Genomic DNA, 23,636 nt, shown 5'->3' with positions numbered 1-23,636 from the left:
TGTTTTCTTGATATTCAGTGGTGCCTGAAAGCAGACTACAGGGAGTTAGGAAGGAAATTGAGAACAATACCTCAAAGGTAGTAATCTCGGGATTACTGCCTGTGCCATGCGACAGTAAGTATAGAAATAGAGTGGGGTGGAGGATAAATGCATGGCTGAGGGATTGGAGCAGGGGGCAGGGATTCAGATTTTTCAATGATTTCAGAATCACTGGGACCTCTTTTGGGACAGGATAACCTGTACAAAAACAACGGGTTGCACTTGAATCTGAGGCGGACCAATATCCTGGCAGGGAGGTCTGCTAAGGCTATTGGGGACAGTTTAAACTAGAATTGCTGAGGCTTGGGAATTGAACTGAAGAGATGGAGGAAGAGGCAGATGGCTCACAAATAATTTCCATGGTAGGGACATGTTCGGCACAACTTTGTGGGCTGAAGGGCCTGTATTGTGCTGTAGGTTTTCTATGTTTCTATGTTCCTAAATCGAGATAGCTTGGAGACAGTGTGAGAGGGAAGATAGACAGGTGATAGAGAAGGAATACGTTCAGACTGATGATTTGAGATGTGTCTATTTTAACGCAAGAAGCATCATGATCAAAGCAGATGAGCTTAGAGCATGGATCAGTACATGGAGCAATGATATTGTAGCCATTTCAGAGACTTGGATGGCTCAGAGGCAGGAATGGCTACTTAGAGTGCCAGACTTTAGATGTTTCAGAAAGGACTGGGAGGGGGGCAAAAGAGATGGGGGTGTGGCACTGCTGATAATGTCACCACAACAGAAAAGGAGGAACTCATGGAGGGATTGTCTACTGAATCTCTGTGGATGGAGTTAGAAACAGAAAGGAGTCAATAACTCTACTGGGTGGTTTTTATAGACAACCCAATAGTAACAGGGACATTGAGGAGCAGATAGGGAGACAGATTCTGGAAAGGTGTAATAATAACAGGGTTGTTGTGGTGGGAGATTTTAATTTCCCAAAGATTGATTGGCATCTCCCTAGAGCAGGGGGTTTAGATGGGGTGGAGTTTATTAGGTGTGTTCAGGAAGGTTTCCTGACACAATATGTAGATAAGCCTACAAGAGGAGAGACTGTACTTGATCTGGTATTGGGAGATGAACCTAGTCAAGTATCAGGTCTCTCAGTGGGAGAGCATTTTGGAAATAGTGATCACAATTCTATCTCCTTTACCATAACATTGGAGAGGGATAGGAACAGACAAGTTAGGAAGGTGTTTAGTTGAAGTAAGGGGAAATATGAACCTATCAGGCAGGAACTTGGAAGTATTAATTCAGAAGAGATGTTCTCAGGAAATGTACGACAGAAATGTGGCAAATGTTCAGGGGATATTTGCGTGGTGTTCTGCACAGGTACGTTCCAATGAGACAGGGAAAGGATGGTAGGGTATAAGAACCATGGAGCACAAAGGTTGGTGAAAATCTAGTCAAGAAGAAAAGAAAAGCTTACAAAAGGTTCAAAGAACTAGGTAATTATAGAGATCTGGAAGATTATAAGGCTAGCAGGAAGGACCTTAAGAATGAAATTAGGAGAGTCAGAAAGGGCCATGAGAAGGCTTTAGAAACATAGAAACATAGAAAACCTACAGCACAATACAGGTCCTTCGGCCCACAAAGCTGTGCCGAACATGTCCCTACCTTAGAAATTACTAGGCTTACCCATAGCCCTCGATTTTTCTAAGCTCCATGTACCTATCCAAAGTCTCTTGAAAAACCCTATTGTATCCGCCTCCACCACCGTTGCCTGCAGCCCATTCCATGTATTCATCACTCTCTATGTAAAAAACTTACCCCTGACATCTCCTCTGTACCTACTCCCCAGCACTTTAAACCTGTGTCCTCTTGTGGCAACCATTTCAGCCCTGGGAAAAAGCATCTGATTATCCACACGATCAATGCCTCCCATCATCTTATAGACCTCTATCAGGTCACATCTCATCCTCCGTTGCTCCAAGGAAAAAAGGCCGAGTTCACTCAACCCGTTTTCATAAGGCATGCTCCCCAATCCAGGCAACATCTCCTCTGCACCCTTTCTATAGTTTCCACATCCTTCCTGTAGTGAGGCGAACAGAACTGAGGACAGTACTCCAAGTGGGGTCTGACCAGGGTCCAATATAGCTGCAACATAATAGCCTAGGGTACATTTACTCCAGTCCTGGCGATTTACCCAACTTGATGCCTTGGCGAGCAGGATTAAGGAAAACCCCAAGGCATTCCACAAGTATGTGAAGAGAAAGAGGGTAAGACGTGAGAGAATAGGACCTATCAAGTGTGACAGTGGAAAAGTGTGTATGGAACCAGAGGTGATAGCAGAAGTACTTAATGAATACTTTGCTTCAGTATTCACTACGGACCTTGGATATTGTAGGAATGACATACAGCAGACTGAAATGCTTGAGCATTTAGACATTAAGAAAGAGGATGTGCTGGAGCTTTTGGAAGGCATCAAGTTGGATAAGTCACTTGGACCAGACAAGATATACCACAGGCTACTATGGGAGGCAAGGGAGGAGATTGCTGAGCCTCTGGATATAATCTTTGCATCATCAATAGGGATGGGAGAAGTTCTAGAGGACTGAAAGTTTGCAGATGTTGTTCCCTTATTCAAGAAAGGAGTAGAGATAGCCCAGGAAATTATAGACCTGTGAGTCTTACTTCAGTGGTTGGTAAGTTGATGGAGAAGATTCTGAGAGGCAGGATCATGAACATTTGGAGAGGCATAATATAATTAGGAATAGTTAGCATGGCTTTGTCAAAGGCAGGTTATGCCTTACGAGCCTGATTGAATTTTTTGAGGATGTGACTAGACACGTTGATGAAGGTAGAGCAGTAGGGGTCGTGTATATGGATTTCAGCAAGGCTTTTGATAAGGTACCCCATACAAAGCTTATTGAGAAAGTAAGGAGGCATGGGATCCAAGGGGACCTTGCTTGTGGATCCAGAACTAGTTTGCCCACAGAAGGCAAAAAGTGGTTGTAGACAGATCATGTTCTGCATGGAGGTCAGTGACCAGTGGTCTGCTTTAGGGATTTGTTCTGGGACTCTTTCTCTTCATTCTTATAAATGACCTGGATGAGGAAGTGGAGGGATGCGTTAGTAAATTTGCTGATGACACCAAGGTTGGGAGTGTTGTGGATAGTGTGGAGGGCTGTCAGAGGTTACAGAAGGACATCGATAGGATGCAAAACTGGGCTGAGAAGTGGCAGATGGAGTTCAACCCAGGCAAGTGTGAGGTAGTTTGTTTTGGTAGGCCAAAAATGATGGCAGAATATAGTATTAATGATAAGATTCTTGGCAGAGTGGAGGATCAGCGGGGTCTTGGGGTCTGGGTCCATAGGACACTCAAAATTGCTGTGTAGGTTGGCTCTGTAGTTAAGAAGGCATATGGTGCATTGCCCTTCATCAACCATGGGATTGATTTTAAGAGTCGAGAGATAATGTTACAGATATATAGGACCCCACTTGGAGTACTGTGCTCAGTTCTGGTCACTTCACTACAGGAATGATGTGGAAACTATAGAAAGGCTGCAGAGGAGATTTACAAGGATGTTACCTGGATTGGGGAGCATGCCTTATGAGAATAGGTTGAGTGAACTTGGCCTTTTCTCCTTGGAGCATCTGAGGATGAGAGCTGACTTGATAGATGTATATAAGATGATGAGAGGTATTGATCGTGTGGATAGTCAAAGGCTTTTTCTCAGGGCTCAAATGGCTAACACGAGAGGGACACAGTTTTAAGGTGCTTGGAAGTAGGTACAGAGGAGATGTCAGGTGTAACTTTTTTACACAGAGAGTGGTGAATGCGTGGAATAGGCGACGGTGGTGGAGGCAGATAAGATAGGGTCTCATAGGTTACCTGGATAGGTACATGGAGCTTAGAAAAATAGAGGGCTCTGGGTAACTCCAGTTAATTTCTAAAGTTAGTACATGTTCAACACAGCATTGTGGGCCAAAGGGCCTGTAGTGTGCTGTAGGTTTTCTATATTTCTATGTTTCGAACATCTGGCTCTCCTGATCATTAACTGAGTACAGCAGCTGTCTCCTCATAAAGACTAGGGGATTAATAGAAAACTCTGTGAATCCCACATGGATGTCTGGAGTGACACTTTGCATTTGTAGGATCCCTGCACCAAATGAAATCTGTCTGTTTTGTTCAACTAACTCCTGCCTCCTACAGATGAACATGTCCCTTACCAAGTCAGAAGCCTGCATTTCACTCATACATGTATGCATTGCATTCTGCCTGATGTGTTTGATGTCGCCAAGATAACTTGTAATGAAATCAGCATGCAAACTCCCTTTGCAATGAGCTTCATTTCTAAGGGAACAATGTGCCTGATCCAGATGTGGGCACCAATCCTTCACAACAGATAGCGAATCACTGGCGGAGCCAGAAATACTTTGTTATTGGTGATGGAATTGGTTTTTATAGTCACATGTCAAGACAAAGTGAAAAACTTGTGTTGCATACTGTCATTCATACAGATCAAATCATTGCACAGTGCATTGAGGTCGAACAAGCTAAAACTACAGCAATTCAAAATGAAGTGTAAAAGCCACAGAGAATGTGCAGTGCAGATAAAAATTTCAGTGCAAGACCTCCCCAAGGGTTATCACCTTGTTGTGGTGAGAGGTTTCTGAGTTCCTGAAATCCAGAGATTGATGCTGTCTGGAGTTTAGCCATCAGGCACTTAGCTCCTGGTGGGGTCACCCATGGGTGCTTAGGTTAAGGGAGAGGTTCCAGAGAAAAGGCGATCCAACCAAGATCTCAACAGTGGAGCTGGCAGAAGATAATGACACACACAGCGGCAATGAAGGTGGAGGAAGTCTGCAGCAGTGAAGGTTCACCCCATTTGCCTTGAATTCCCTGCTACTGAACACTGATTACAATCTGGTAGCTGATTACATTTGGTAGCTATCTGTGCATAAGGCGACCCACCTTAAACACAGTCAAGCACAGGCGGTCTCCATTAGGGAACCACCCTTTAGGAGAACATCATACTCAACACAAGTGATCACACTATTATAAAGTGCAAGATCATAATAAGGTAAATTATAAGGTCAAGAGTCCATTTTACCATGCAAGAGGTCCATTCAAAGGTCTAATAACAGCAGTATAGAAGCTGTCCTAACGACTTGTGGTACATGCGTTCAGGAATTTAAATATTCTGCACAATGGAAGAGGGAGAAGAGAGAGTGTTGGCTAGGAGCTTTGATTATGCTGGCAGTGTTACTGACATGTGGTGCTGCTGATCCCGGGATAGATGAATTCACAATTGGGAAAGCATTCCTGGGACCAGCTGTCCTGAGTTCTGTGTTTCTTTACATGTTTCCAGTCTACGCCTCTACCATGGTGACCTCTCTCAGGAAATACACATCCTTGTTCTTTTATTTAATGCTGCCATCAGGTAGAAGTTACAGGAGTCTCAGGACTCACACTCCTGGTTCAAGAACTGTTACTACCCCTCAATCATCAGGCTCTTAAACAAAAAATAAATAAATACACTCATAAAAACACAAAATGCTGGCAGAACTCAGCAGGCCAGACAGCATCTATGGAAGGAGGCAGTGATGACGTTTCGGGCCGAAACCCTTCATCAGGACTACTACACTCATTTGTTGTAAAGTTCCCATAATCAATGATCTCACTTTTAGGACTCTTTATCTTGTTATTTCATGCTCTCATTATTTATTGCTATTTATTTATATTTGCATTTGCACAGTTTGCTGTCTTCTATGCTCTGCTTGTTCTTTTATCGCTTCTGTTAATAGATACTATTCTGTTGATTTGCTGAGTATGCCCGCAGGAAGTAGACTCTCAGAGTTGGCATATGGTGACATATATGTACTCTGATAATCAACTTAACTTTGAACTTTGAACTTTTATTAGTATAACAATAAAACTGGCAATTGCTAAAGAAAAGCAGTGGATGCTAAAAACGCCCATAAATGCAGAAGCAGAGGCTTAGAAAAGCAACGATAACAACTTGGTTTGTATAAAACAAAACAAAGTGGTGCCTTTCCTCACAAACAGAATAAAAATCTAAAATTCTTCAAAAGCATAGATCCTTTGTCTAACACACTTGCATCAACAGAAAACCTCTTGGGGATAGACAATAGACAATAGACAATAGGTGCAGAAGTAGACCATTCGGCCCTTCGAGCCTGCACTGCCATTTTGAGATCATGGCTGATCAATTCCTATCAATACCCGGTTCCTGCCTTGTCCCCATATCCCTTGATTCCCCTATCCATAAGATACCTATCTAGCTCCTTCTTGAAAGCATCCAGAGAATTGGCCTCCACTGCCTTCCGAGGCAGTGCATTCCAGACCCCCACAACTCTCTGGGAGAAGAAGTTTTTCCTTAACTCTGTCCTAAATGACCTACCCCTTATTCTCAAACCATGCCCTCTGGTACTGGACTCTCCCAGCATCTGGAACATATTTCCTGCCTCTATCTTGTCCAATCCCTTAATAATCTTATATGTTGCAATCAGATCCCCTCTCAATCTCCTTAATTCCAGCGTGTACAAGCCCAGTCTCTCTAACCTCTCTGCGTAAGACAGTCCAGACATCCCAGGAATTAACCTCGTGAGTCTACACTGCACTTCCTCTACAGCCAGGATGTCCTTCCTTAACCCTGGAGACCAAAACTGTACACAATACTCCAGGTGTGGTCTCACCAGGGCTCTGTACAAATGCAAGAGGATTTCCTTGCTCTTGTACTCAATTCCCTTTGTAATAAAGGCCAACATTCCATTAGCCTTCTTCACTGCCTGCTGCACTTGCTCATTCACCTTCAGTGACTGATGAACAAGGACTCCGAGATCTCTTTGTATTACTCCCTTACCCAACTCTACACCGTTCAGATAATAATCTGCCTTCCTGTTCTTACTCCCAAAGTGGATAACCTCACACTTATTCACATTAAACGCCATCTGCCAAGTATCTGCCCACTCACCCAGCCTATCCAAGTCACCCTGAATTCTCCTAACATCCTCATCACATGTCACACTGCCACCCAGCTTAATATCATCTGCCTTGCATATATCAAATGTCTTGCTGTAGAGTCCTGCTTGAATCTGTTAAATCTACTGCTTGCAGGTATGGTATTGAATTCTTCAATCAGGCCAAACATACAGTTTGTGCAGCCTTTCTACCTGACCCTGAATCATGCTTCCTCAATTCAGGTGAAAAACTGATCAACAACCAGTTCCCTGATTGACACAGTGGTGTCCTTACAGTGCTGTAGAATTTTGCGAAAAAATAACAGCTCTCATAACCTTTCCTTTCTGGTTTCTCACCAGTTTATAACTATCAACACCATTTTCACAGGAACTAAATTTCTTTAGTTATCTCCCTTTCAACATCAGCCCTAGCTCTGACAAGAGATTCAATTCCAGGACCAGTAATCAAACAGGCCTTGAGGCCTTGAAATCCATCCAGAGATTGTGAGGCTTCACTGATGAGCTGACCAACCCTGACGGAAGTCACTCAGAGTCACAGGGATCACTTCAATTTACTGTTTCTGAAAAGCAAGTGAGGGAGTTGGAACTGAGTAGAGTGCTTGCCCTACCTCCATTTCAATATTGCACCTAACATTTTTCCTTTCATTTTTAACAAGCCGTGATTTATCAGTGTGCACTCTGTTATAAACCAATCCAGTTCCAGAATTTGAGGCTAACATGAGGTATTGGATTTAGTTCCGAGGTCATTTATTTCAGCAGTATCTTGGCTGTAAGTGATACCTCAGGCATGTGACACCTATTGGCAGCTGGAAAATGTTCCCTTCTGTTGTGTCGCTATCTGTTATTAATTGGCACATGTCCTTAACAACAGTATCACCCAGCCCTGTTATGCTGTTGCTGACTTTACACACCTCCAAGAGGACCGCAGCCTTGTCGTAGGGTTTGGAGACTCTTGTGCCTCAGTGACCCAGAGGGCTATGCTGGCTGGAGACAGGGCCTTGTGCTTTGGCCCTTGGTAGGGTCACCCGTACCAAACAGGTCAAAGGGTAGAGGACAGACTAAGAATGGTCTAATGGGCCTCCGGGTTCAACTCAAGGCTAACAACTCTTGTTGGTCAAAATATTGTTATGGAAACAGCATTGAAGAATCTTTCTATATCTCTGTGTGGCAGTATGGACAGACAGAAATGGAGGACCCTCATTGCTGCCCTAAACACCAGTGGCATAACTCACTTTACACAGGCATGTACAATTGGACTACAGGTGTTACTTTATAAAGGTACATACATCCTAACCAACAGGTTCAAGTGCCATCTACTTAGGTTCATTATAAAAATTAGAATTTTCATATAAAATTTGCACACAGCTGAACATAAATCACTTAAAGTTCAAAGATCATTTATTATCAAGGTATGTGTACTTTATACAACATTGAGATTCATCTCCTTACAGGCAGGCACAAAAAAAAGAAACCCGATAGAACCCATTAAAACAAAAAGAAGACCCATCAGACACCCAGCGTGCAAGGTGCTTTCATTCAAACAGATTTCTAGATAAATAAAGTTGCAAAAGTAATCGACGTTAACATGAGAGAGGGACATTGGGATGGGAAATGGTGAACATTGATTTCGCAGACTTCCAGTAATGCCTCCTGCCCTGTTTCATATTTTACTGTAAAAGAATTTCATCTCCAATTTACGGTGAGAGTACTTACTCTGTTAGGGAACAGAAATAAAAACCCTTTGATACGTGATCACGGGGAACGATTGTCTTCTGTCTCCGCCAATGTCAGGTTAGATCTTAAATGTATGCAGCACAGTAAATTTTGGGCAAAAGTCAACAGCTGAACATATTTGGTCAGCGATTTTAAGAAACACTTGTTAGGCATCAGCAAGTCTACCAATGTTCCCATGCGATACACAAAAGTAGGAATGCACGTCTACAGTCAATTCCTCTATTTGCTAGACAATCTCGAAAAAAGGTTAACAATAACTTATAACTGGCGTGATCTATTTCTAGCTATTGTTAGCTTGCACAAGCAAGGCAGCATCTGGACCTTATCTTGTCACCCTCATGACCCAAGTCTTGAGCAACACTTAGCTAGTCAGCTTGACAACAAACTTTAATTCAAAGTTTAATTTTTCTCTTAATTTTCTTCCACGGTATGTCAACAGAGAGGCCACGAAAATGGATCCAGTAGCAACTGATTTTCATGTATAAATTGCTCATACAGGTTCAATTAGGAATAATTTCAAAGTGAACTTATGCCCTGGTGGTCTGACTTATTGCGGGTCACAGAGATTTTCCACAACTCCATTTCTTTCCTCCATTGCCGAAATAAACTGGGGTCTTTGAAGGTGGTTTATAACCTGTGTTGAATAACAAAACAAAAATCCCGTTTTCCCCCTCAGCCCCAGTCTCCAGTCTTCTCCCTGTACCCCTCCATTCCCTGACCAATCAAGAATTTAGCAACCACTGCCTTAAATATACATAAATACTTGGCCTCCACAGCTGCCTGTGGCAAAGAATTCCACAGATTCACCACTCTCTGGCTAAAGGAATTCCTCCTCATCTCCATTCTAAAAGGACCCCCCTCTATTCTGAGGCTGTGTCCTCTGGTCTTAGACTCCTCATCATAAGGAACATCCTCTCCACATCCACTCTATCAAGGCCTTTCACCATTTGATAAGTTTCATGGAAGTGTATCACTGACTCATAGTACCTTTTATGGAAATTTTACACTTCTTGGCCCCTTGATTATCCCATAGCTCTTAGTAACATGAGGCTACCAGTGGCACAGGACTTTATCAGAACAGGCGATCATGGGGAATTACTAATATCCACAGGACACACTTGTCTCCTTTATGTTTTCCTCACCTCCACAACAGCTTTATGCAGCTAATTATTAGCTTCTATAAGAAAAGGTCTTTGAAGACTTGTTGCTCACCACAGTACTGAATAACACGGCCTTCTGTGCCTTCCATGTGGGCCCCACTTCAGCACAAGATTCTGTGTATAAACCTCCACAGTGCTGTTTCATTATCCAGATTTGTGAATATTGTGGTGAATGTGATTGGATGTTAGCGCAACTACATCAAGAGAGAGGATGTCCAATTTCTAGGCATGAATGTGTTGCCAGCCGGCTGTGAAGTTCAAGTATATCAGAAATCAAAAGTAAACAGTCTAAAGCAAGGATATGGCATGCAAGAAAGAGATAAGCTTTTAAAGAGACAACAGACAGAGTCAGCAGGAAACAAATCATAGTGTAGGTGTCAAAGAAAAGACTGTGTGTGTCTGTGTGTGCGAGAGAGAGAGAGAGAGAGAGAGAGAGAGAGAGAGAGAGAGAGAGAGAGAGAGAGAGAGAGAGAGAGAGAGTGTTGGGCAAAGCAAGGGGAGTGCAAGAGAGGGGAGTGCGAGAGAGGAGAGAGGGAGGATGCAGGAGAGAGAGTAGGGGCAGGGAGAGGGGAGAGAGAGAGGGAGCGAGAGAAAGAGGGAGAGAAGGAGAGAGAGAGTGTGTGTGAGAGAGAGAGTGAGAGAGAGATCAGGAAACAAAGATCACAGGAATACACTGGCATTGCAGGAAAGAGGAAGAAAGAGACTGGCAGCAAGAGAAATCAACTGGAAGGTCAGTGCCACAGACTGAAACAGAGACAAAGGTTGGGAAGTGATCTGTTTGATATGAAACTGCATATGGGGATGATTTTCTTACAGATTGTACCATTCTGTTTTCAGCCGATATTTCTGATGAATAATGAATTCTGCATACTATGTTATCCTTGCTCCAGGATTGATCACTGCACTGTAATCAGTAACATATTGTTAAGTGACAATTATCAGCTAATTGCTGTGATGTACATGGACTGTAAATATTTTAAGAGGTGATCTGATTGAATGGCCCAGGTGATGCCATAAACCTTACTGAAGCACAACAGTTTAACAGCCAGGCCAGGGTTTGTTATCAGAACTCCGAGAGCAATTCCCTGTGTCGCATTCACTAGGAGGCAGCTGGTATGACTTTTGATGTGCTTGCGATGGTGATTTCTTTTATATATCTAAAAGTGTTTTCACATTGTAAAAGGAAGCATTTTGTTAATTGACTGCATGAGATTTGTTTAGATTGCAGCATTCACTTCTCTTTGTCATGATTCATAATACAAAGCTTCAAAGAATCAAAGTTTGAATCAGATTCAGATTCTGAATCAGGTTTAATATCACCCACATATGTATAACATTTGTTGACTCTACGGCACTGATGCATAATAGTAGAAAAAAAAACGTGAATTGCAGTAAGTATATAGATATTAAATAGTTAAATTAAGTAATTAATACAAAAACAGAAATGAAAACGTAGTGAAGTAGTGTTCATGGGTTCAATGTCCATTCAGAAATCGGATGGCAGAGCTGTTCCTGAACCACTGACTGTGTGCCTTCAGGCTTCTGTACCTCCTCCCTGATGGTACCAATGAGAATAAGGCATGACATGGATGATCGGGGTCCTTAATGATGGATGTCGCCTTTTTGATGCACCGCTCCTTGGAGATGGCCTGATACCACGGAGGCTAGTGTTCATGATGGAGCTGAAAGAGTTTGCAACCCTCCGCAGTTCACTTCGATCCTGCGCAGTAGCATTTCCACCCCATACCAGAATGCTCTCCATGCTCTATCTCTAGAAATTTGTGAGTGTTTTTGGTGACATGCCATCTAGTGAATAAATATTAATCAAATGTATATAAAGAATATTCATTCCCCCATTCTGAACATGACAGGCATCAATCTGTAAATGTCCTTATTTTCAATGTTAACACAGTATTTAGAAGTAGTTTGGAAATCCTGTTGAGGTGTGTTTGCATTATAAGTAATTGAATCTTATCAAACTTCTAAGTGGCTGCCACATTCAGGTGCTTATCGTACAGATGGCAGGCTTCAAGAAATCAGTTCTGGATCCTTTACATGAGGTAGATAAACACGGAGCCCTCTGAACATGGTCACTCTTACTAGACAACATGCATTGCATGTTTTTGCTTTGTTTACTTCTGTGCATATGAGGCCAATGTATGAAGTGAGCTTTAAATTTGAAAAAAAAGCGGCTTAAGAGAAGAATGACGACTAGCTTTCATGTCTGCTGCTGGAGAGGCAAAGCATTGTTACCCTTCTAGGCAACTCTGCCTAAGGTGGTTTCCCTTGTACGCACTCCCCTCTACCCAACGTTTCACTTTCATTGCCAATGTACTTTGCATTGACTGATTTATTTCCCAGGGCTTTAACACAAGTGGGTGCACAAAACTACTAAGTAAAATGACTCCCACGTTACAGGAAAATTGCTTTCCAAGAACAGTCAGTATTGCAATTTTCCATAACACAAATCCACATTATTTGCATATGCATCAAGAAGCACAGGTTGAAAGAAGAATTGATATATTTACAACTTGCATAGATGCAACGAAAAGCTTCAGCACATAGCATCAGATATGCAAATTTCACAAGAAGAACTTAAATTAAACGTAATTAAACTTGCTGAGCAGACTCGATGGGTCAAATGGCCTAAATCTTCTCCTATATCATATGGCTTTTATGGTTCTAAATTATACACAACTTTTACAAGAAAGAGCACAATTAGATCTAGGGTATAAACTCACTCTTCTGAATCCACATCACCTGAAGCAAGCAATGTTTTGTCAAGTACATCGGTGTCCACTGGCGTCACTCACTATCAGTGATAAAGCCTTTGTGCAACTAACTCTGCCTTTATATTTGAGCCTGCAAAGTGGTAAATAGGCACTCGGTATAGTCTGGACGGCGGGGTTGGGAAATTAGGGGCTGATAGTGTGAGCTGTAATCACATCAGATCCAATTTCTTCTGGAGGTGATCCCATGGCTAAGTGTCTTTCTCTGTAGTGCTTCATGGAACTGATAAAAGATCTCACTGTCTAGTCAGCTATGATTCCTTCATTCCAATTAGAATCCTGAGAAGGTTTCTTTATATTTCTTCATTCACAGGATGTGGAGGTCGTGGTCCAAGCCAGCGCTTAATGTCCATCACTAATTTTCTCTGACCAATGAGGCAGCTAAGTGCCGCGCTCAGTGGTGAGTCTGGAGTCACGTATAGGCCAGACCAGGTAAGAAACGCATATTTCCTTTCCTGAAGGAACTTGTGCACCAGGTTGGTTTTTACAATAATCTAAATGCTACATGAATACTTTTGTTGAGATTAGCTCTTTTCTCAAAAAAAACAAATTTATTTGATCACTTGTATTTAAAATGCATGGTGTAATTCAAAGGGATAGCCCAGTATCTTACCCATTATGCTATCACACTCGCTAACCATTCAGATTTGCACAGTGCAGTAATTCAGCTTCCCTGAAACAGGTTGATATTTTGGGCAGTCAGTACTAAATCCTTTTTAAAATAACAACATCCTCAAAGGAAAACCAAGTACTGCCTTGCTTTAAGTTCATCAAAATCAGGTGACTTATTATGAAATTAACCCGCAGAGTGATGAGCGAGATTCTGCGAATGTGCATTTTCAAAGGAAAGACTTGAAAATTAGAATTCATTTGTTTTGTCAAAGCAATTATTACCTAGGAAACTATGACTGATGAATGATGGGTAATTACACACCTTCGGCTTCTGTGTTTATGTGGTGGAGGTGGAATCTCTTAATATGTCCTGATATTCATAGAAGAATAAATCTAAATAACGGTTTTGCTTTCTAGTCCAATTTATCATTGGAAAGTTACATATGGTTGTAGATTTAAAGCAAAATCAATGCTCAATTTTTCAATTTCCTTTCAAAGTTATTTCTTTCCAAATCTATGTCAAAGCTGTGGTTCCTTGGGTCTAATTATCCAGCTATCCCTCTGAGAACAGGTCATTATTTTACTGTAGGGCCAGGTGAGTGGCAGTAGGCGATTTAAGTGTTGAAGCTCTTTCTATGTATAAGGTTGATCCTATCTTCGCCTGACAACCACACATCTGTACATCACATTTCCAGCTGGGGCTACTCAAAGTGATAAGTAGAAAACGTGGTTGATTTTGGTTTTTTTTTCTCCGTTCTCGTCCAGGTTTATAAGGCCATAAAGCCACCCTGGTTGAGATCAGCTAACTCAGTACAGTGTTTGAAATCAAACTGCTAGTTTTCACATTCAAATATTGACATGCGAGTGATTGTGTATGCGGTATTGAAGATTTTCTCTGAAGCTAGAGAGCTGGGCTTCTCTAGAATCTATATGCGATCACAGTTGCCACCTTGTGGACAAAACTATAACTGGTGCTGGAAGCATCAACCCTCAAGAGATCTCGGAAAAGTATTTAATATACCGGTAACTTAGATTTAAATAAACAAACTTTTCTTTGAAAAAAAGCATGTTTTGCATAATTTTGAAACTGATCGTTACCCAAATGAACAAGGATTATGTTTTATGTTGTAAGTGTTCAGCTCACCCAGATAAGAGTTAAATAAAACATTTCCGGCATAAGCATGGAAACCTGAAAGTAGGTGATTCAATTTTGTTTTTGATGAGTATTTGTTTCTGTTAATGACCATTTCCCGTATCCCCAAAATCAATATCTAGTGCTCCTTTTCCTATTATCATTAGAGTCCTCAAGCCTCATCCAATTCCCTTCAACATAATATCTGAAAACACCTCCTCAAAGATCAAGACAAGTTTATTATCAAAGTACGTATATATCACCATTCACAGTACCTTGCAAACATTCACAGTAGAACAAAGAAATAGAATAGAATCAATGTAAAAACTATAAGACTGACAAGCAATCAATGTGAAACTCTGGTTCTACATGGATTTTGATGGCACCCAAATCTCCCTTATTAATAATTTTGCTGATGCCTTCCACCGCCTTAGAACTGTCAGACAGTCTGACTGGCATAAAGCACAAAATGAGTGAAGGTATGCTTTGTTGTCATCGGTCCCAGGGACCAACTCTACTCCTCTGTACTGAATCCACTCTATTCCCCCAAAATATCCAAAGGTAGATGAGATCTTTTGCAACCTGATGCGAGCTTTGTAGGTTCTGATAGCATAGTGGCTATGTTACTGGGCTGGAAGCCAGAGCTAGACATATTGAATCAAAAATTATTTGAAATCTTGGACAGTCTTAATTAATTACTAAGCTAATTAAATATATCTGGAATTAAATATCATGAATTCTGGCCTTAATAACTACTGGCTTTGTTGTAAAAATACATTGGGTTAACTAATATCTTTTAGGGAAACAATCTGCTGATCTGCATGACTTCAGGCTCATGCCACTGGCATCCACTTTTAATTGCACTTTATAATTGCCTAGCAAGTTTTTCATAGAGTAAAGAGAGATGCAGTATTGGCACGGGCCTTTCAGCACATCAAGCCCATATCGACTGAAACGCATCCACTTGTATGCTAAATATACTGTGACCTATTTTACCTCCACACATTGCTATCCACTCCCCCACAGATTCTAAACTTAAAGATTAAAGATTAGCTTTGCTTGTCACACGTATATCGAAACGTTGAAACGGAGTGAAATTCATCGCTTATGTCAAAGATGTGCTGGGGACAGGCCGTAATTGTTGGCGTGCTTGCACAGCCAACACAGCATTCCCACAACTCAATAACCCTAACTCATATATATTGTGTATTCAATATTTCAATAATATTTTATCAATTTTGTGTGTATATATATATAGGTTGATTAAGCATTCCTGTTCATTTAAATAATTATGAACAGGATTTATACATAAATACGCTAATTGCATACATCATCATGCTACCAATGTGATTTGTGCGTGCCTCGAATGAAGTGTACACCCATATTTCTGACTCCCACCTTTATTTGAATTAACTTGATGTTTTGAAGTTACAAGACATAACAATACATCTTTGGACTGTGGGAGGAACCTGGAGCATCTGGAGGAAACCCACGCAGTCATGGGGAGAACGTACAAACTCCTTACAGGCAGCAGCGGGAATTGAACCCCAGTCTTACAGGTGCCACTGTAAATATTACATTAACTGCTTCACTACCATGCCACCCTGGTATACCTCTCACCTACACGCAGGTGTAATTGTGGTGGCTGATAGACAAAACAACCTGCGCAAATTTAGAATGTACGAAGGAACTGAAGCACCAGGGTAAAATCATGTGGTCACGGGACGAATGTACAGACTCACCACTGACAGCATTAGAGGTCAGGAGTATGATCAGGTCACTGGAACTGTGCAGGTATGGCAGTGAACCACTGCACTGAGTTGGTTTAAGAATAATTCAGAATGAGTAATGCATGCAAGCCTTCATCCAATGAAAGAAAAAGAAACAAATAAAATTCTCACCACCACGAGGATCATCTATTCACAAAGGTTGCCACTGCACCACTTTCCTGCTGTTAAACCCCTTCCCTGTCTTTGTTACCTCTAACAGAGACCAGATGAGTGATGGAGAGGAGAATGTTCTCATGACCAAGATGTGATCGTGACAGAGAGACCTAAAACTCACTCCACTAAGCCCCAAATGAATAGCAGAGAGAGAAAAAAAATTACTCTTACCGTTTAGGACTTGTTATGTTTTTGACCCTCTTCATCACTTGTCAGGTCTGGCATCCTCTTTAACACTGCAGCTGAGTCCGACCGAGACTATCAGGAGCTGATGTTATAAAGTAAACATTCTGCTGGCTTTGATCCTTTCTCAATGGAGCAGATTAAAATGGTCAGCAAATACTTATCAATAGGTAAGTAGCTGGAGAATGTAAAGAGCACAGCTATCTAATTCCTGCCTTTTATTTGGTATTGAATTGGCCTCAGAACTCTGCCTGGTCTCCGGCTAGTTCAGTGAGACAAGCACCCATTCCAAAATAAAAATGTTCAGTGGGATAAATCAAACTGTCAGGTAAAATGCACTGTAACTGGCAGCTGCAGAAGTACTTCATCTCCATTGTAATATCAATAACCACATAATAAAATATAGAATTTAGACTGTATTTTGTCTTCACAGATAACTTGAGACTTTCCAGAATTCTGTTTCTTATTCCTGAACTGAGGTTGATTTGTGGGAGGGCAGGAGTATTTTGATGCCTTTCTCGGTACTGGGTACCAGGATGCGCAGTGCTATTTCTGTGACCAGATTCTAGTCGGACATTAATGAAGCTGTAGTATCTCCATTGATACTGAATGGAGTTCTGGTGACCTGACACAGTCGAAGATGCAAAACCAAAATGCAGCGGCAGCTCCAAATCCAAATTGAAAGCCGAGCTAGTTGGAAGTATTCAGCAAGTCAGGCCGTATATCGAGATGAAATAAAGTTAACAGTTCTGTCCGGAGGCTTTTTTTCCATGATGATCAGACTTTGTCTTTGAAATGTTGAGGCTTCTTACTTTCTCTACAGTTGCAGAGCTTTTCCGGCAGTTTCTATGTATGTTTGCAGTCAATGAGACTCGGGTTCTGAGCAACGTCAAACATAATTACAAGTCTCACTCATTGTCAGAGAGACAGAAAGCAGTGAACACATTGTCAGGGTACTGTAGACCGAGGCCATAGTTTCAGAGCCTAATACCCAAAAACAGGTCCTTCTACATGCCAACCAGACAGACATACTTTATTGATCCCGAGGGAAATTGGGTAAATACGAATCCCATTTCCCAGTGCTTGGTTTGTGGCCTACTTCTACCTTTATGATATTATGAATGTACACGTCTCTATGGGTGGCGTGGTGCAGATACATCTGCACCGAAAGAGGTGCAAGGCGCTCCTTCCCTCATATAGCCTGCTGGGTACCCTTGGGCAAGGTTTAGCACCTGCTTAGTCCCCTGATTAGGGTCACGTGAAGCCATGGGAGCAGGAGGTGGATGGTTGTATGAGCAGCTGGTGCATATCACAAGTCCTGGTTATGTGACTACTGACACCAGGCAGACAATCTCTGAAGAGAATTGATAATGACTTGGCTCATCTGTCTTGTAAAACCACTGCCCAAAAAAGGACAATGGCAAACCACTTCTTTGAAAAATATGCCAAGAACAATCATGGTCATTGACTGTGATCGCCTACATCATACAACACGGCACATAATGATGATGATGATGATGAAAAGCCTCTAAACCATCTCAAGTAATGTGTTCCAGATTGTAACTATCCTCTGAGAGAAAAAAAATAATTCCTCCGTATCCTTTCAAACTTCTTACTTCCTACCTTAAAACTCTAGTCTTAGACTCCAGACTATTTGGGAGGTATCAAGAGAAGAAAGATGCAAGGATTCAATAGCAAGGAAGGTAGGGGAACCTTACAAAATGGTTTAAAATTTTTGTAGTTCATCAAAGTTCTACACAAACGGGAAAAAAATACAATAATAGGAAAAATGGCCTGATTTATTGTTGACTGCAAGTCAAGTGACATTGTGCTGTTTTCAGTGTGTGGAAGGAGCTGAACAAGTTACTGAAATGTTACAGTTTGAGTTTTTGCTCACAGCATTAGTCCAAGTTTTGAGTTCTATTACATGCTGAAAAATTACTCTCACAGAAAACAAAAAATTAAGCAATGTTTAAAGAAATAATGCAATATACTTGTTAATAAAGGGGACAAGTGTGTGCATTGGTGTATATTTGTATGTGTCTATGTCTGCCTGTGTTTATTTATACATTCATATGATTCTGTGTGAGTGTGTATGCGCATAAGCATGCTGTGTGTATTTGTACAATGTGTATATCCAAGCCTATGTTGTTCACTTTTTTTGTCTACTTTTGTTATTGATGAACATTTTTCTTACAACTTTCCAGGGAAACTTGAAGTCAGATTTATCATGAGACTCTATTGGAAATGTGCAGAGAAAATGAGATGTTTCCGGAAGCGTTCAACTGTTCCACTGTTAGCTTTCCTTGCGATTTGTCTCCTTTGTCTCAATCTGTTTCTGGAAGAGGACCGATATGTCATGGTAAGAAATGTGAATGACAATAATGTTGAAATCCAATCATGGTTATTTTTGGTGATATATTTTGAAGTAAGTGAGCTATTTAATCGCATTAAGAGAATAACCATAATGTCAATGCTTCTGCTGCTGTTTATGCGTGGAAGAGGGAGGGGGCTTTGGAGCTCTGATATTACTATCATTCATTCTTTGGAGTTTCTTGATGTCTGTGAAGAATAAGGGCTTCAGGTTGTATACTATATACATTCTCTCATATTAAATTGAACCATTTTGAACCACTAAAGCAGTTCTAAAGCATAAATATTTATCTTTAAATATACACTATGTCTGACTTAGATAATAAATTGTCACTGGATTTGGATATGATCCAAGTGCAGAGCGAGAGACAATGAAGCCGGTCGATAGTTCACAGACTTTAACGCAAACAGAGTTAGAGGGAAAAGAAAACAATAAATGCTAGGCCAAACAGGGCCATTAAGCAAAATTCTTAAATTGGAAAACGAAGCCTACACTGCGGCTGAAAGGAATAACTAAATATAAAATGAACACTACTGGCCTTCAGAGTCATTTAGCTCGACAGTCCAATTGTGTGCAGTTTTGGTCACCTAATTACAGGAAGGATATTAATAAGGTTGAAAGAGTGCAGAGAAGGTTTACAAGGATGTTGCCGGGACTTGAGAAACTGAGTTACAGAGAAAGGTTGAATAGGTTAGGACTTTATTCCCTGGAGCGTAGGAGAATGAGGGGAGACTTGATAGAGGTGTATAAAATTATGATGGGTATAGATAGAGTGAATGCAATCAGGCTTTTTCCACTGAGGCTAGGGGAGAAAAATACCAGAGGTCATGGGTTAAGGGTGAAGGGGGAAAAGTTTAAAGGGAACATTGGGGGGGGGAGCTTCTTTACACAGAGAGTGGTGGGGGTGTGGAATGAGCTGCCAGATGAAGTGGTAAGTGCGGGCTCACTTTTAACATTTAAGAAAAGCTTGGACAGGTACATGGATGAGAGGTGTATAGAGGGATTATGGTCCAGGTGCAGGTCAGTGGGACCAGGCAGAAAAATGGTTCAGCACAGCCAAGAAGGACCAAAAGACTAGAGTTCTATGGTCCTATGGTTACCAGACAGGGCCAAATGGAAGCAAGCAGCAAAGAGTTGCTGCACTCGGTTCAAGTCTTGACAAGCACTACGATGGAAAGAATGGAGTTAAATACTATCACATTGAAATAATAATTAGCTGACACACACATATCCACGAGCGCAATTGCCATATCTGCTGCGCTGCCGAATCCATGGTTGTGGCATAAATATAAAGTCATCTGTCAAGTTTTTAGAAAACAAAATGAATCCATGTTCTCGTATCTTCATTTTAATTAAACCGTTGCAGGTAGATTGCTTACTGTGGTGAACTACATATACCTGTCTGGACTGCTCCTGTGGCTCCTCCCACAGACCCCTGTATAAAGGCGATTGAGGCCTGAGCCCGGCCTCATTCTCCAGGATGTAGTGTTGTTCATTCTTCCAGTCAATAAAAGCCGATATCTCGCTTCTTACGTCTCAGAGTGAGTTATCGATGGTGCATCACTTACCCAGGTGAGCTATTTCACCAGGGAATACAACATTTCCATTTAATTGGTTAGACTATATGCATATTCCAACCCCTCTATCCACTGTGCTCGTTATATCCTTCCATATTCCCTGATATCTTATTTAATTCCCAATCCTCTTCACTCTGCAACCAAATTTCTGTATTAACCACTAAATCATATCCCTTTGTACTGATTTCTGCCATAAGTTCACTAACCTTTTTTCAAACACTACAAGTATTCAGATGAAGTGTCCTTACACTCATTGTGCTTTTAAAATCTAGTAATCTTTGTCTCTTTTGTACTTGACTTTTCTGCACTCCACTCTTACTTTACTCTTTTTCAACGTTTGATTTTACTTCATCTTTATCCACAGCATTCTCTTTTACTTTATCCATACTTCTCCAGTCTGTTGAACCAACCCCCCGCTACATAGTTTAAAGTCTTATCCGCAGCCCTAGTTATATGATTCACCAGGATGCAGGCCCCATCATGGTGCAGGTGAAGCCCATCCCAGTGGAACATCTCCCTCCTTCCCCAGTATTGATGCCAGTTCCCCATGAATTCAAACCCACTTCTCCCACACCAATCCTTCAGCCACACATTTACTCTCTAATCTTCTTGACCCTGTGCCTATTTGCACATGTCACAGGTAGTAATCCACATCAGTGTGGTAAGATTAAGATTAAAACTGCTGTTCAGAGTTCCTTTGATTTGCCTCACCATTCTACCACTTTAATTATTTGCCTATTTTCCACTTACAATGCAAGAAGAAAATAATACTTGAGCATTTCCTTGTTATTCTCGTAGAGCTTTAGATTCCATGTGATCAGGATATTGTGAAGTTGAGAGGCTGAAGGATTTATACAATAAAGCTTTCTATGGCAACCATTCTGCCCATCCAGCCTGTGCTAACTCTTCCCAGGAGGAATCTAATCCCACTGCTGGCTTCTTCCACATATCTTGGCAATTCCTTATCCTTCAACCAGTCATTCAATTCCCTTCTGAAGGCTTTCAATATATCCATAAAATCCAGCACAAATTGAAAATATTTGCATAAAACATTTTCTCTCATGTTTCTCTCAGTTTGTTTGCCAAGCACACAAATCGTGTGCCTTCTCATTATTGACCTCTGACATAGTCTATCCAAGCTTTTGATGATTTTAAACATTACAATCAAATTTCCCCAATCTACTGTTGTCTAAAGCAAGCTTTGTCTTCTCAGACTGTGTCTCCTCAACTGCAATTATTCATTTATAAAATCATTTTAATAAATCTCTTTACACTCCTCCAAAATGTTCACATTTTCCTGAAAGTGTGGTGTTAACTATTGGGTTCAGTGACCCAGGTGTTTTATTTTATACAGGGTTAGCAGAACTCCCTGTATTCTCTGTCACTTTTCATACAGCATAGGGCTTCTTGTTTTTTGATAGCCTTAGTGTATCCCAACAGTTTCAAAGATCTGTCTCAAGGTAGAGGTCATAATTATGAAAAAGAATAATGACTGAGTACGTGAAGAGTCTCAGAATAGTCTGTTAGCTAGGTTCTAAGAGAGAAATACAGCGATGTTACACTAAACAGATGTGAGGTTGCTGAACCTCTCTCTGGTCTGTGTAGCAAATGTTAGAGTCGTGGATCTTCCATATGGTCGCTGTTGTATCTGTACAAATATATGTCAAATAAATAAAGGCACACACTTGGAGGAAAAGTAAGCATGTGTATTCATTTTGCAGAAAAAGCAACAAATCAATGCTCATGGGTAAGTAATCAGTCAATAATTAGTGCTAAAGGGAGCAAATATGCTAAAATAAATATATCTACATATTACACTTCCAGCCCTTTACTCTAATGTAATATAAAACTGTATATGGAACAAAACATTCAATTTCCCTTTAACGGACCCAAATTCAAATAAACGTGCTTTCACAATAACAGAGTTTGAAGTTTTTTTCTGATCTGGTGACTGAATGTTCTTTATCCAGAAATATTAATAAGATTGTATTCTGTTTCACTTTTTTAAGATTTCGCTTCTCAAAATGTTTTGTAAATATTGCATTCCTTTCTCAATGTTTTGACTGGGTCGTATTTTATTTCTTTTTTTCAATTTTGGAGACTTGCCATCAAGAGATACTAGTTAGCTTCTGGCTGTCTGTTGGTCAGTTTTCAGGTCTTTATGGGTGGGAAGTGGGACTATCTTTAGGTTTAGTTTTTTTTTTCTTCTAGGCTGAACTGAAACTACAAATACATCTGAATTGTCGTAACTTCTGGTTCCCCTTTAAAGCTTTTTCCCTCTTCCTGATTCATGAGATTCCTATGCAGGAAGGTTAACCCTTTACATGCCATATGGTTTATTCAACTAAAATGGATAATATTACTAACCTTGTCTCATGGAATATGAATGATTTGAATCATCCAATTAAATGAAAGAAGATTTTAAAAGTTTTTCATAGATTGAATGCTCAGATTATCTTTGCCCAGAAAACTCACGTGAGGAAGGAGGACGATCAGTGTTTCTTTTGGTTTTGGAAGGGACAGAAATTTCATTCTAATTCACAGGCTAAAGTGAAAGGTGTATCTATTCTTATAGGCTTATCGATTTCATTTGTTCACTATGAAACAATCTCAGACCCGAATAGTAGATTTCTATTAATTACTAGTTTACTTTATAACCAAAATTTGTTATGGTTAATATCTATGCAACAAATGCTGACAATCCTGAATTCTTTAAACATTTATTTGCATCTCTTCCTAATTTAAATGAATATATGTTGATAATGGGTGGAGATTTTAACTGTTGTCTGAATCTTTCGATGGACAGATCTGTGTCCAATCAGGTACCTCCAAACAAATCTGCTGTTCTTATTAATTCCTTTTAAATTGACTCCAGAATTTTAGATATTAGGAGGTTTTTACATCCTAATAATAAAGAGTTTTCATTCTTTTCTCATGTATATCATAATTATTCTAGAATTGACTATTTTTTTATTGACTCTCGATTAGTTCCATCTGTTACTGCCTGTGAGTACAATGCAATTGTCATTTCTGATCATGGGCCCTTGAAACTATCAATCAAATTAATTGATGTAACTTTTAGCACTAGGCAATGGTGGTTCAGTTCTACTATACTTCAGGATTTAAACTTCGTTAACTTGATTAA

At 40.6% G+C, this 23,636-nt stretch overlaps 1 protein-coding gene across 4 annotated transcripts in view; it reads left to right on the top strand.

The window, feature by feature from the left end:
* mgat4c (mgat4 family member C) overlaps window positions 1–23,636 on the top strand; it is a 457,440-nt gene that overhangs the window by 426,528 nt on the left and 7,276 nt on the right. For 2 of the 4 annotated variants that reach the window (XM_073059643.1, XM_073059642.1), the window contains exons 4-6: window positions 12,984–13,102; window positions 16,574–16,710; window positions 18,748–18,902. In XM_073059643.1, the coding sequence (XP_072915744.1) occupies window positions 16,671–16,710; window positions 18,748–18,902 (195 nt within the window). In that variant the 5' untranslated portion in view covers window positions 12,984–13,102; window positions 16,574–16,670. Of the gene's footprint in view, window positions 1–10,477; window positions 10,612–12,983; window positions 13,103–16,573; window positions 16,711–18,191; window positions 18,244–18,747; window positions 18,903–23,636 lie in introns of those variants that run through there. The other 2 variants (XM_073059644.1, XM_073059646.1) reach the window with 2 other exon arrangements.

Source organism: Hemitrygon akajei, chromosome 10 (genome assembly GCF_048418815.1).
Source record: "Hemitrygon akajei chromosome 10, sHemAka1.3, whole genome shotgun sequence".
Lineage (NCBI taxonomy): Eukaryota > Metazoa > Chordata > Chondrichthyes > Myliobatiformes > Dasyatidae > Hemitrygon > Hemitrygon akajei.
This window is presented reverse-complemented; position numbering and strand designations above follow the sequence as displayed.